The following is a 13,365-nucleotide window of genomic DNA, read 5'->3' as shown; positions in this document are numbered from 1 at the left end:
GCAGTTCCCACAAGGTGGGAAGCTGCTCTGGGCAGACAGCTTGAGAAAAATCAGAGCTGTCAGATCACAGGGGATCAAAACCAGACATCAGCTCTGATGACACAGCCCAGTAGAGTTAAAGAGAATAACTTCAACTTGAGGGGAAAAAAAAACCCAACCTAACCATGTCAGCAGCTGCCACTCAAGGACCATTTATAGTAGAATCAGTTTTTATTCCTGCTTCTTTTAGAGCAATACATCTCCAACAAAGGAATGTCTGGAGTCAGGGAGCACTTGCCCATGTATCTGAAGGGGGCCTACAGGAAGGCTGGGGAAGGACTTCCCAGGATCTCAGGTAGTGATAGGACTAGGGGGAAAGGAATGAAGCTGGAGGTGGGGACATTCAGGCTGGATGTGAGGAGGAGGTTCTTCCCCATGAGAGTGGTGAAGCCCTGGAATGGGTTGTCCAGGGAGGTGGTTGAGGCCCCATCCCTGGCTGGCTGGCCCAGGCTGGATGAGGCTCTGGCCAGCCTGATCTAGTGTGGGGTGTCCCTGCCCATGGCAGGGGGGGTTGGAACTAGATGATCCTTGTGGTCTCTTCCAACCCTGACTGATACTATGATACTGTACTAAAACCTGGCTCTCCCTCTCTGATACTTCCTCCTCAATTCTAAACCACATGGTGAATGAATTCAGCTATGGGATATGCCAAAAATGACCTTAAGGAGAGAGAGTTGCCACTTCCTTGACTAATTTCTGCAAACATTTTCAAGTCTTCCATGTCTGAAGCAGGGACAAACTGGAATACACTAAAACATGAAATCATCAGGAATGGAGGGTAAGCAAACTCGCTCTGCTCTCACAAAGGGTTGCACACTGTCTAGAACTTACAGTTCTGCTTCCCTCACTTGCCAAGCTCTAAAGCCATTTAATCTCCCACCCTAAAAAGGCAAAGCAGAATGGGAAATAGGAGCAAGGTGCCACACTCTGTGCATTATTTTAAGCACCCATTAATGCAGGTAGGTCGTGGGGAGTTGGAGCTGTGAAAGCAAAGATGTCCTCTTTTGGAAAAGAATAACCACAGAATCCTTGAGATTGGCAAAGAATAATGCAGGGTGTGGATGTTGCTGCAATTAAGTTATGACTCTTAACCTATTAACCAGTGACATTTGACACTTGCAACACTTAGAGTAGTGAGAATCCCTATTAAGGAGCTCAAATGTGAACCAGAAATGCAAATGGTGATGGAGCAGAAGCCAAAGCAAGCCATGGAGGTTTGCATGGCAAGCAGGTGATATGATTTGTCCAATGTTTATAACTTCATTATATTTACCTTTCCTCCTTTGTTTTACCTTTCCTCCTTTTTTTTTTTAATGTTAGGAAAACAGAAAAGTTAGCAGTAAAAAGAAAGTAGTTCCAAGAACTGATCTGAAAGACCAGAAAGATGTTTAGCCCCAAGAGGGGATGCTGATATTTCAATCAACGAGCTAAATGCAAAACAGCAGTAAGAAAAATGAAGCAGGCAAACCAGAAAGAGCACCAAGGCTGGAAAAGTAAATACACTGAATTTCTATATTTAGGGAGCTGACATTTTTGCTCCTGAGCAGATGTCACAAGCTGTTGCTTGTTAAAAGATGTTGCTGATCACAGTGCACATAGCAGTGCTACCTGAGACCTCAGCCACAGGCCTCTGCTTCCCACAGGAGCTTCGGAAGATGAACAGATGGCATAAAAAGCAAAAACTCAGATCATGGCCCTTCCAAGTAAGCTTCTCCCTTGACTTCCAGATCAGACTGAGCAGGTGAGACTGCAGCAGAAACTCAACACTGGCCTACAGGTAAGAGTCAGGGCGTGCTTGTGCTCCCCACCTGCCGCAGGAGGTGCTGACCCTGTGCCTGCAGCTGCTGCTCTTTACAGTGAGGGTAGTAAGACACTGGAACAGGTTGCCCAGGGAGGCCACAGATGTCCCCTCCCTAGAGGTATTCAAGGTCAGGCTGGATGAGGCCTTGAGCAACTTGGTCTAGTGGTGGGTGTCCCTGTCCATGGCAGGGTTGTTGGAACTGGATGATCTTTAACGGTCCCTTGCAACCCAAATCATTCTATGGATTGCATGAAACTGCTGTTGTGGTCCCCTCTGGGTGCTTGCATCCTTCCATCTCTCTTACACCAATACTGAGAGTCTCACACTCTTGCTCTGCCCTTCCCCCCTCTCCAGATATTCCCACCTTCTCTGCTGGATTCCACACACCCCACACAAGCCTCTCAGACTATTCTGTCTTCCAAAGATAGTAGAACTTTCCATCCAGAAGGAGCACTCCAGTGCATTCCTAGGGCATGCGGAGGGCACTTCCACACCCACATGTTCTCTCGCAGAGTATCAAGCACCACCCCAGACAACATCACATGGATCAAGCCTACAGCATTTTCTCTATGTCCACTGCTGTACAGCGGTTTGCTGGCTTCTCCAGCTCTCCATGTAACAGAACAACAAGACTCTTGAGCACCATCTGCTCCACCTTCAGGTGTGCTGCCACAGGGAGGGCCTAGGTTGGTCCCCCAGAAGCTCTGCGCTTTGCTTCATCCCTAAGGTCCTTTCTCAGTCAGTGGTAAATACTGGAAGCATGCAGGGATCTCTAGGTTGAGCAGGTAAGGGATACTCCAGCCCCATGCTAACTCTTCTTTGACAGTCAGAACTGCTTAAGTCTCCAGGCATGACGTTTCCAATCCTTTTCCTAAACTGGGTAACTTTACCAATTAAAGCCTTGGACATTCTTAGCCAGGCAAAAGCCCACACACATTTATTTTTAATACATGTAAGGTTCCCTCATTCTCAACCTCAGCATCTCCCAGTGTTAGTGAATCCTCTGGCCCAATTATGCACTGTATGAAAACAACCTTTGCATCCCTTTGGCAACTTCTAACTTAACTGAATGTCCCTCTTTCTGTGTCGCAACACAGCAAAAGGGAGCTCACAACCTGCCTTCTCTGTGGCACTGCTGCATGTCATTAGTTTTTCCTCCTCTCTTACTCATCCCTTTTCTCAGGTAACAACCCCAATCCTCTCAACCTCTTGCCACATACTCATTTTCCTAAGCTCTGCGTGGTTGTCCTGCAATACAGAGCACCAGACCCAGGCTTTCTGGTTGCTGCTAAAACATGGCCAAGGTTTGGCTGAAGCAAATAAACCCTGGAGAAACTGAGTCTTTCAAAGCAGGGATTTCCTGCTGTTGCCCAGGGTGGCAGTCACAGAGGAAGATGCCCACATCCCTGGGGAAGACACAAGCAGAGCCCAGCACAATACATTCACATCCTCATGCCCCTTCCACTCAAGCAAAAGCTCCACCCTTCCTTCTCCCCTAACCAGACCATGGCTTTCCCCCTCTTTTCCCACCTTCTCAGCTCTTACCTTGGCTTCCTCCCCAACACACCTCTCCCCATTATCCTATTTCAACCCTTTTCACACAACTTGCCAATGAAAAGGATTCCTGCAGAGCAGGCTGAAACGTTTCACTTTCCTGCTGAAACTGAAACCTGGCAAATTTCTCTCCCTTCTTCTCAGGCTAGATTCATCTGAAAGCCACCCAAAAACAAGCTGAATCAATCTTACCGCGGCTCTGAACCTCATCTTTGCCTCCTGGCAGCTCCCACAGCACTTGCAGAGACTGAGTTTGCCCTGCTGCAAAAAGCAGGATCCAAGGACGAGTTCTCTCTTCTGTCAGTTGCCCCCTATTTGTTTTTTTTCACTCCACAACATTTTCGGTGCTGTCAGAACTCCCTCCCTCCCACCAGCTCCTACTGGAGCCTCCTGGAGAGGGCGTTTTCCAAGGAGGGAGAGGAACAACTCTCCTCCCCTCCCGTAGAGGAGAGACCTACAAGCACACACAGAGCGTGAGCGGCAGTTCAAGCGAGGAGCCAGCTGTCCTCTGCTCGCAGCCTGCCTGCGGAGTCCCGGCTGCCCAGTGACAGGGAAACACGGAAAGAAAAGCAATCACAGGCACTGGAAAAGCTGGTGCAGAGCCCAACGTGCAAAGCCACAGCACACAGGGCAGGAAGCGATGTGTTCCATCAGGCAAATGTTTGCACTGCAACAGCAGCAGCAGCCCAGAGCTTCCTGAGCCTACTCCCAACTCATCCCAACCACCACAAAACCTCTTGGGCTTGCCATTGCCGCTGGTGATCGCTCTCTCGGCGAAGCAAAGGACCACAGAGAGTCCAGGGGCAAGGTGTAAGTTTGCCTTACAAAACCTTCCAAGGACTTATCATACTGGCTCAGCAGTATTTTATTCCTGAAACATTTTGAGACCCCCGCCCTCAGAACACCCAATTCACTCTAGATGGAGGTCCCTGAGCTGCTTATCACAAGTAACCTGCACTACACCAGGGAGCAACCTTCCTAGTCAGGCACAGCCATAGAATCACAGAATTGTTAGGGTTGGAAGAGACCTCAAGGATCATCTAGTTCCCCTGCCACAGGCAGGGACACCTCACGGTACATCAGGCTGCTCAGAGCCACATCCAGCCTGGCCTTACAAACCTCCAGGGATGGGCCCACGGTCAAGCCACTGTTGCCCTCAGTCTCCATCCCAGAAGCTACAGAAGCAGCATGTTTAGCTGTCTCTGAAGCCACTGACACCACATGAAAAAAAATTAATGATCATAGCTACATCAAGAGTGTGAAAAACCACTCCCACCACCCAGAGCCCAGGGCATGCTGACCAAAAGCACAACGTCCATGCAGCCTTCACCAGGAACAGGTGGAAAGTGAAAGGACAGGAGGTAATCTACACAAGATGGAAGAAGGGAAATTCCAATGAGAGATTAGGAAAGTTCTTTCACCACAAGTGCTGTCAAATACTGGACTAGGGGCCCTGAGAAGTTGTGAAACTCCATCCCTGGAGTTATTCAACACTCAACTAGACAATGCCTGAGGAACCTCATCTAAACTGGCCTTGCCTGGACGCAGGCTTAGAACAGACAACTCCACAGGTCTTACAACTTAGTCTGTGACTATGTGAAATATTTTGCTCCTCAGTGGTCCCAAGCTTGACAGCTGATGCTTCATGATGGGCACTGCCTGGAGTCAGCTCTGCTTGAAGGGGGCTGTTGGTGCTTTCTTCTCAAAATGCTTGTTTTTCAAACCCTATCACAGAAAGGGTGAAGCCAAGCTTTAAAGTAAAAGCATTTTAAATCAAAAGCTACTTGCTTTCCTTTGAAGTGTTCTGAAGTAAAACACGGCCATGCATGGCCACTGCTCAGATGGGAGGCTATTTAAAACCCCAGAAAGGCAGCAGATGTTGTCAGTGGTTCAGTGCAGCACTCCTCTCTAATTAGCTGTGACCCAGAGATCCTGTGCTGTGGTGGATGCCATTCGTCACAAGAAGAAGGCGCCAGCGGTAACGAGGATTTGTCTTGATGCTTCTGCAGAGAGCTGTGGTGCCACCAGCTCCTCTGCCCTCATTAGATTCCATTTGGTAAAATTACTCATAGTGCCTTTCAATTCTTGCACAACTCTCTGGCATGATTCTTATTCACTTCTTATCACCAACCAGCCGAGGAGGTGGGTGAATTATTAACAGAGGCAGCCTCGGGATACATTTCGGAGGTGGGTTTAGCAGTGGTTTATTTCAGAGCACTGAAAGAAACCAGCAATACTCCAAAGCCCTGCTCAGTGCAGGAGCACAGGTGAGATCAAAGGTAATCTAAGCTACATTTCCCAAACAGAGCCACATTAGCCATTGCTGAATCACAACAGCAAGCCCTGAGCCGGGAGTTTACCAAGTATAATCAGAGCTGCAGCCTGGCAGCTGTAATTCTCCAGGAGGAGAATGTCACTTCTCCAGCATCATTTCCCCAATCAGCTTAGTTGTAGCCAAACAACAGAGTCAATAAAACTCACATTACAACTTTAAGTTATGTATTAGCAGAGAGTTATCTTCACAGGAACAACTTCACCTTTTCCCTAGTCCCTATCTCCTAACACAGCTCATCGCTGAAAATGCCACAGAAGAGGAGAAAATACAAGAGCCCAGGATTCACAAGTACACTTTTTACACATTCTCCTTAGCTTTTTTATTATGTAGGAGAATCCTTTTAGTTATTTATTTAATGGGAAGCTCTTTACTCAAAACTTTTTTTTGGAGTCAAACCACTGCACAGCTCTTGATGGTGAGGAAACTACTCCTGCCTGAGTTAGCCTAAATCAGGGGGGAAAGGGGGAGAAAATAATTGGAAAGCAGACATAATCAACATAATTTTGATTTAAAAGACCTTGATCTCAGACTATTAAGGTGATAAAACCAGGCTCTTCCTTTCCAGCAACAAAGCCCAGCCCTTGTGTGTGATTTCTGCTGAGGATGGCTGGCTAGGGCTGTAGCACTACTACAGGCAACTACAAGCAGAGGGATGAATCAAGTTTTCCAGGCCTCACCAGTTAGAAGTGACTCATATAAATCCTGGATTAGAGCACTGGGATTGCTCTGCTGGTTGCTGATAAGCAGCTGATTCCCTGCATACAATTTCACATTCAAAGCAAGGGGACTGGAAACCTTTCCTGTCAGCCCTGCTCCGGCAGGCTCCCAGAGCAGTGCGTGACTTGCTGAGCGACACCCGCAAGCAGCGGCCTTACTGAGAAAAACACAACAACAGAGAGTTTGGCATCAGCAAACAGCCTTCTCCTCTGCTCTGCTCTCAGTACAAACCTGGAGGTGAGAGGTACTGGCTTGGCTTGCCACTATTCCAAGACCAGTGTGGATCACATCTGCGTTATCCCAAAAGCAAAAGGCTGCAAGTTCCTCTATCTGTGCCTAATTATTTCTTTTTCCCCTGGATTTTGATGATAGTCATTATTTCTGTCTTGCAAAAGAGCTACAGAATAACACACATTCCATAATTAGAAAGCACTTGGCAAAGATACCATGGGAAACAAACCACCCTAAATAGGCCAGGAATTTGAGAAGCCCTTCCTCTCACAGGTCAGAGGAACATCTTAGAAAACAGAAGTTTCTTTAACCTGTCTGGTGTGTCCTCCTGCCCAGACTGCACTGCTCTAAAACTGATTAAAATGCCTCTCATTCAAAAGACAACCCACAGCAGGAAGTGGATGTTCTGCAGGACGTTTGGCCCACTGGTTAGGAAAAGCCCTGTTCCAGCACAGAGTGAACATCTGACACACAGCAACTGGAATAAACCAATGGCCTGCCCAAGAACTAACACTCAATATTTTAACAGCCTCCATAACGAGGCAGAGCCTCTTCCCCATGCCACTAGCTCTGCTAAGAATTGTCTCTTTTCTGTCCTCTCTCTGGTGTTACTCATTCATCTCCTCTTTCCCCATGCAGACAGTAGCCAACTGTCTCCCAAACAGGTAGTGAGGAACAGAAGCCCGGACAGAGAACACTGATCCCTGGAGATGCAACACTCCTGGGTGGTTATGAAACCACAGACCTGCAAAGGTTAAATCCAAAGCCCATTGTACTCACTCAAAAGCTGTCTCAAGCTCTCTAATTTTACTGTGTACTTGATGACATCACAAGTTCTCTGAGTTCTCAGAGTTCCCTCTGTGTGTGATAAGAGACAAGAGCTGAAAAATACCTTAGGTGTGGCCAAAAGGGTTCAAAACCCAGAAGACAAAGAATATTTCAATGATTTTTGGGGGGATTCTAATTGATGTTTTGTAATGCCTAAAACTCTCAGTACTGGTTTGGTTTGTTTCAAGAAAGCTTCAGCAGTGTGAACACCAAACTTCTTTTCTTCCCAAGCTTAGTCTTTCACAAATAAACAAGAATTTAACCCACAAAATGGACTGCAAGAGATGAAGGTGGAGATGCACACCTCCCCTTGGACTACTGCACTCTCTCTGGAATCAGACAATCATAGAATCAATAAGGTTGGAAGAGACCTCAAAGATCATCAAGTCCAACCTGTCACCCAACACCTCATGACTACTAAACCATGGCACCAAGTGCCACAACCAATCCCCTCTTGAACACCTCCAGGGATGGTGACTCCAGCACCTCCCTGGGCAGCACATCCCAATGGCAAAACAACTCTCTCTGGGAAGAACTTTCTCCTCACCTCCAGCCTAAACTTCCCCTGGAACAGCTTGAGACTGTGTCCTCTTGTGCTGGTGCCTGGGAGAAGAGACCAACCCCCTCCTGGCTACAACTTCCCTTCAGGGAGTTGTAGACAGCAATAAAGTCTCCTCTTCTCCAGGCTGAACAACACCAGCTCCTTCAGCCTCTCCTCATAGCACTTCTGTTTGAGGCCTCTCCCCAGCCGCGTTTCCCCTCCCTGCACACGCCCAAGAGTCTCAATGTCCTTCTTAAATTGAGGGGCCTGTAAGCACTGCTCACTGTCTTGATCCCTCTGCTGACAGATGCACTTGAGGCAGAGCAGATGAAAAAGCACACATACAGTGCTCTTACTTAGTTATGGCTCCCGCACACACACAATAATTCTGGGCCTGTGACGTGAGCGAAAACAGAAACTGGGTTAATCTAGCAAACCAAGATACATTTTCCTTGTTGTTGCTCTCTGCTGAACCAGTGAAACAGAAATGGGTGACTGGCTCAGACCATCAGAACAAAGTCCCACTTTATAATTACCAGATGCCCTTAATATGATGCCAGTTTGTCTCATGCATGTGGCTGCTCTTCCTCCATCCCGCTTACAGCTTGCCCTGTGTCACAGCTCTGCTGCAGGACTTCAGCTGACTTTACAAACACACTCTACCCACTCTGAATCCAGCAGCAGTTGTTGAACTAGCTTCAGGAGCAAGAGTATAAAAGCAACAGTTAATTCAGTCTGATTGCTTTGCCCTTACTTTGATACAGTCATTTTTTAAGCAGCTCCCCTGCAGAGTCCGTGGCAAGAACAAGAAGAGCCGTTCTGAGGAGCTGGTAATACAAACAGCCTGACTCAGTTCAGCTGATGTGCATTCCTCCCAACTGACTTTCTAAACAGTCACTCCCAGTGGCAGGACCTACATCTTCCTTTTAAGGGGAAAAAATGTTTTCACAGGAAAAATGAAGTGTTCAAAGCCTGTGCATCTCTCTGTACTTTTGGTGACCAATCTCTCCTCAAAAAAAACCCATTCTCACTGCACACAAAACAAAGCCTTCTGCCTGCTTTCATATAAAGTTGTTCCTCTTTTTTAAACAGAGCCCTTTGCTTTCTATCAACACCCTGGCAGACTCATGTGAAATGCCCCATCAGAGGTTTGGGGTTTGTTTGTGGTAGGATTTTTTTTTTCACTTACACAAGGCAACATGAAAAAGAGAATTTCCAAAGCATCAGGAGAGAGAAAAACGGGGCTGAGAAAGCAGAGGCAGAACTCACAGGCTGCAGACAATGCTCTGCAGCTCACATTGGTGCCTAACAGTTCCTAGGCCTTCAAATTTCTTTTCCTGTATTTCTGAAAAGAGGCTTAGTGTTAGAAAGGGCTTAAGACTGGAAAGCATATCATAACAAAAACTTCTTGTTCCATCGACACTAGATAAGGAATGAGTGAACACTGGTGCTTTGCCTGCATGTTAGATGAAGGAAACAGGATTTCCCCCTGCTACTCCCTCAGCAAGATCCCAAGGAAATGTTTCTAATAATAGGAAATTACTATATAAGGCCAGATCAGCACTAAACTGTTTGCAGTCTGGAAAAGAAGAGCACATAAAAATACTGAGGAGGGACACAGCTGGCAGGGGAGGGCTCTTCACACTGATCATCAGTATTCTCCAGGAAGGCAGCATGCAGTAACCTAAAGCTCTCCTCCACAGAAACAGACAGCATTTAACCTGTGACTTCTCTCCTGAGCAAGCCAAAATAGAAAACTAAAAGTATGAATCAGAGCTGCTGGATCATTTTTCTATCATGCCCTTGCTTTTCTTCACAGGAGAGAAAAAAGACAGAAATAACAGACTTTGAAATCTACAAAACAGCTCCTGCAAAGCAAGGCTGAGCACATCTCTGCTTTGGAAAGGGCAGGGAAAGGTACAGCCATGTCCTAAAGCATGGTGTGGGCAGTGCTGGTGCAGAAGGCTGGCTGGCAGCTCCCCTACCTGCTCCTACCATGGAGCACAACAGTTTGCTGCTGCATTTCACGTGGGTCTCAGCAGAGCTCTCAGACTGACTCCTGTTTGCAGCTGTCATTGTAGCTCCAGTGCACACTTTTTACTTCACTCCAGCAGACACAAAACCTGCAAGCCCAGTTAAAAGACAGATTTTCCTCCTCCTTATATACAAATGAGAGGGAGTTCCTGCAACCATGCCATAAAGATCTCGTTTGGATAAAGTGATATAACTGGAAAGTTTCCCTGTGATCCCCAGTGAGGGCTATCTTTCCATCTCTGCTTTGTCTATGGGTAAGGGCAGAAGCTCTCAGCTCCCAGTGCAGAGAAGCTTGCTGAGCAAACACAGCCTGACACAGTCCCATGGCTGCCACAGATGTGTACAATATAAATTCCTAGACAGATTTAGCACCCACATTTTGTTTCTGACAGCAACAGAAGTTTGTGACAAAATGCACAAACGATTTTGCAGCCTGTTACTCACACACCCACCCCCTCCTGTCTGCAAGCACAGCCCCTGCAGAGTTGCACAGCTTCTAGATGAACTTGAGGCCAAATCCCAGCCAAGAATTTCAACATGTTAGCTGGTAACATCTCCTTGAGCTTAAACAGTCAGCTTGCCACAGTCACCTCAGGCTGACTGCCTTAAAAAAAAGGCAAGCTAGGACAGAGAGACTCATTGATGAGACATGAAGAGTTCTGCCTGCAGCAGCACTCTTCTACACCACAGCATCAGGAGCTACATGGTCCTGAGGAGAATATGGCTGAGAGTTACACTTCCCTGGATTGTCTAGGACCTCCAGTTGTGCCAAGGGAAGACCAGGCTGGATATTAGGAAGAACTTCTTCACTGAAAGGGTTATCAGGCAGTGGAACAGCTTGCCTGGGGAGGTGGTAGAGTCCCCCATCTCTGGAGGTATTTTAAGAGTGGTGCAGATGTAGTGCTTAGGGATATGGTTTAGTCAAGGACTTGTCAGTGTTAGGCTAAAGATTGGACTCAATCTTAAAGGTCTTCTCCAGTCTAGGCACTTGTGTGGCTGTGTTGCAGAGGATTGCTCCAGTGTAAGCAGGCTCTCAGGTCCATTCTTCACCAGCTGCTCATACCTTGCCCTTGTGCCTGTAGCACTCAGCCAGAAACGAGAAGGTACTCAAGGGTGTGTTAAGCGCTCTGGGGCACACAGCAATTCCGCCCCAGGAGGATGTTTCCTATCTGCCTTATCTTTAGGGACATCTTGACTCTGAAGAGTTTTAAACTGACCTTTCATTTTTGTCCAGTTAGCTACGTCACATTCTTGCCTGTGCAGCGAGAGGGCAAACAAATGCAGGTGACAGGCAGGGGTTTGATCAGAACCAGTTAAGAGAAGTGGTTATGACTCTTAGAGAAAAGCAACTACAAGCAAGCATTTATGTTAAATACCCTTATGGCTCATGTCTCCTAACTGTTCCATGATAATTACAAAGCAATTCAGAAAGATGGCCTCTGCTGTGATCAGTGGTATCTGGAAGTTACTTAATCTTGGGGGGCAGGGAGCTAGTTCCTAGTGCATTAAGAGGATCACAGAATTGGTTAGGTTGGAAAAGACCTCTAAGATCATCAAGTCCAACCATTGACCTAACACCACCATGGCCATTAAACCATGTCCCAAGTGCCATATCCACATGTTTCTTGAACACCTTCAGGGATGGTGACTCCACCACCTCCCTGGGCAGCCTGTTCCAAAGCCTGACCACCCTTACACCAAAGACATCTTTCCTAATCTCCAACCTAAACCTCTCCTGGAAGGTTTAAGTCAACGTTTAAGTCTGGACCCTGGAGCTGTTGTCAGTAAGTAGCCAGTAAGTTGCTTGCTCAATTTCAAGGAGCCTGCTCCAGGAGAAATAAGATCATAGAATCAGCCAGGTTGGAAAAGACCTGAGAGATCATCAGGTCCAACCTACTACCTAATACCTAGCACCTCATGACAACTAAACCTCTAAACATAAACAACTAAACCAAACTAAACTTGACATCTCCTACTAGATCAGGTTGCTCAAGGACACAGACAGATATCCTAAGCAAAAGATTTCTCTCCCCCACAATAAGGTGGTCAATTTTTATTTGGTTATGTAGTCATAACTCCAAGTTATATCTGTCTTGGCTTTAAAAAGTGAGGAGCATCCCAGGTATGAGACTAGGAGTCTAGAAGCAGAGATCAACCATCCCTACTGATGTTGTACTCACAGGACCCCAAGTTTCCTCCACGACACCACCACCAATCTTTACATCTTCCTTTAACTGTAAGAATTGTCTGTTTAGAACTGCTGCCACCAGAACAGTAAGCTTGAGCTGCTTGATTTTCTTCAGCAGGCTCAAGCTGGAGAAGGCAATCTGAAGGAGGTTAGTCTTGTGTCAACATCTATCATTGCACAGAAACACAAGCAACAGATTTACCTCCTCTATCAGAGTGCTTTATAGGAAACAACTGAACTTGACTGCCTTGTCCTTTTTTTTTCCTTCTAATTGACAGCTTTCATCGATGCAGTTTTGCATTAGGACAAACCACACCCAAACCCAGACCCTTTGGTACTGTGAAAAAAAACCCCAAAGACCAAACAAAACAACAAAGCACCCAGTTTAAAAAGGAAACACCTCCCTCCAAAACAGCCAAATGAAAGTGTTGATTGTGTTGAACCTGAAGCTTTCGCCTTTTCATGAAGTCTAAACAAAGCTGTTGGTGCACTCTTGGGTCTGCTGACCAGGATGTAGCTTTTCTGCTACGTGGAGCTGGGAGCACAGGTAGTCTCTAGATTTGATTAGTGTGTTCAGGCTTCCAGTGTTGGAAAAATGAAGGTCAAATGGCCAAAACCTGCTTGAAAAGCACAGGAGAGAGATCACACATGGAATAGATATCCTGAAATTCTAAGGTGTTTTGAAAATTACCTTGGCCAGCCTGCTCCAGTGTGGGGTGTCCCTGCCCATGGCAGGGGGGTTGGAACTAGATGATCCTTGTGGTCCCTTCCAACCCTGACTGGTACTACTACGATACTAAATGAGTGATGCCTCAGCAACTCCTCTTACTCCTTCTGCTGGTGTCATGACAGAAATCCCTAGTATGGAACCTTTACAGCAGCATACAGATGGATAGATCAGGATGATTTGTGCCCCATATTCAGGGCAATGTCAATGTGAGCAACATTTAATACTACAGTGGCATCTGTCACTATGGGCTCCTTTAGGAAAGAAAATCCAGGCCAAGCCCCAAGTATTCTTGTGACATTCTGTTCTGATGCCAGAAGCAGGTGATTCCTGGGAGAAAGGAGTTCTTATTTTCCTTCTGGGTGTGACT

General features: G+C 46.7%; 1 protein-coding gene across 2 annotated transcripts in view; it reads right to left on the bottom strand.

Moving 5' to 3' along the window:
- The window catches only part of MYO1C (myosin IC), a 63,898-nt gene that overhangs the window by 33,537 nt on the left and 16,996 nt on the right, over window positions 1-13,365 (bottom strand). The window contains exon 1 of one of the 2 annotated variants that reach the window (XM_068154636.1): window positions 3,587-3,851. The exons of the other annotated variant lie outside the window; for it this stretch is intronic. Within the exon in view, the coding sequence (XP_068010737.1) occupies window positions 3,587-3,604 (18 nt within the window). The 5' untranslated portion in view covers window positions 3,605-3,851. Of the gene's footprint in view, window positions 1-3,586; window positions 3,852-13,365 lie in introns of those variants that run through there. 2 annotated transcript variants of the gene reach the window in all.

Source organism: Melanerpes formicivorus, unplaced genomic scaffold (assembly GCF_026170545.1).
Source record: "Melanerpes formicivorus ecotype bairdi unplaced genomic scaffold, bMelFor1.0.p_v2 SCAF_29, whole genome shotgun sequence".
Taxonomy (NCBI): Eukaryota; Metazoa; Chordata; class Aves; order Piciformes; family Picidae; genus Melanerpes; species Melanerpes formicivorus.
This window is presented reverse-complemented; position numbering and strand designations above follow the sequence as displayed.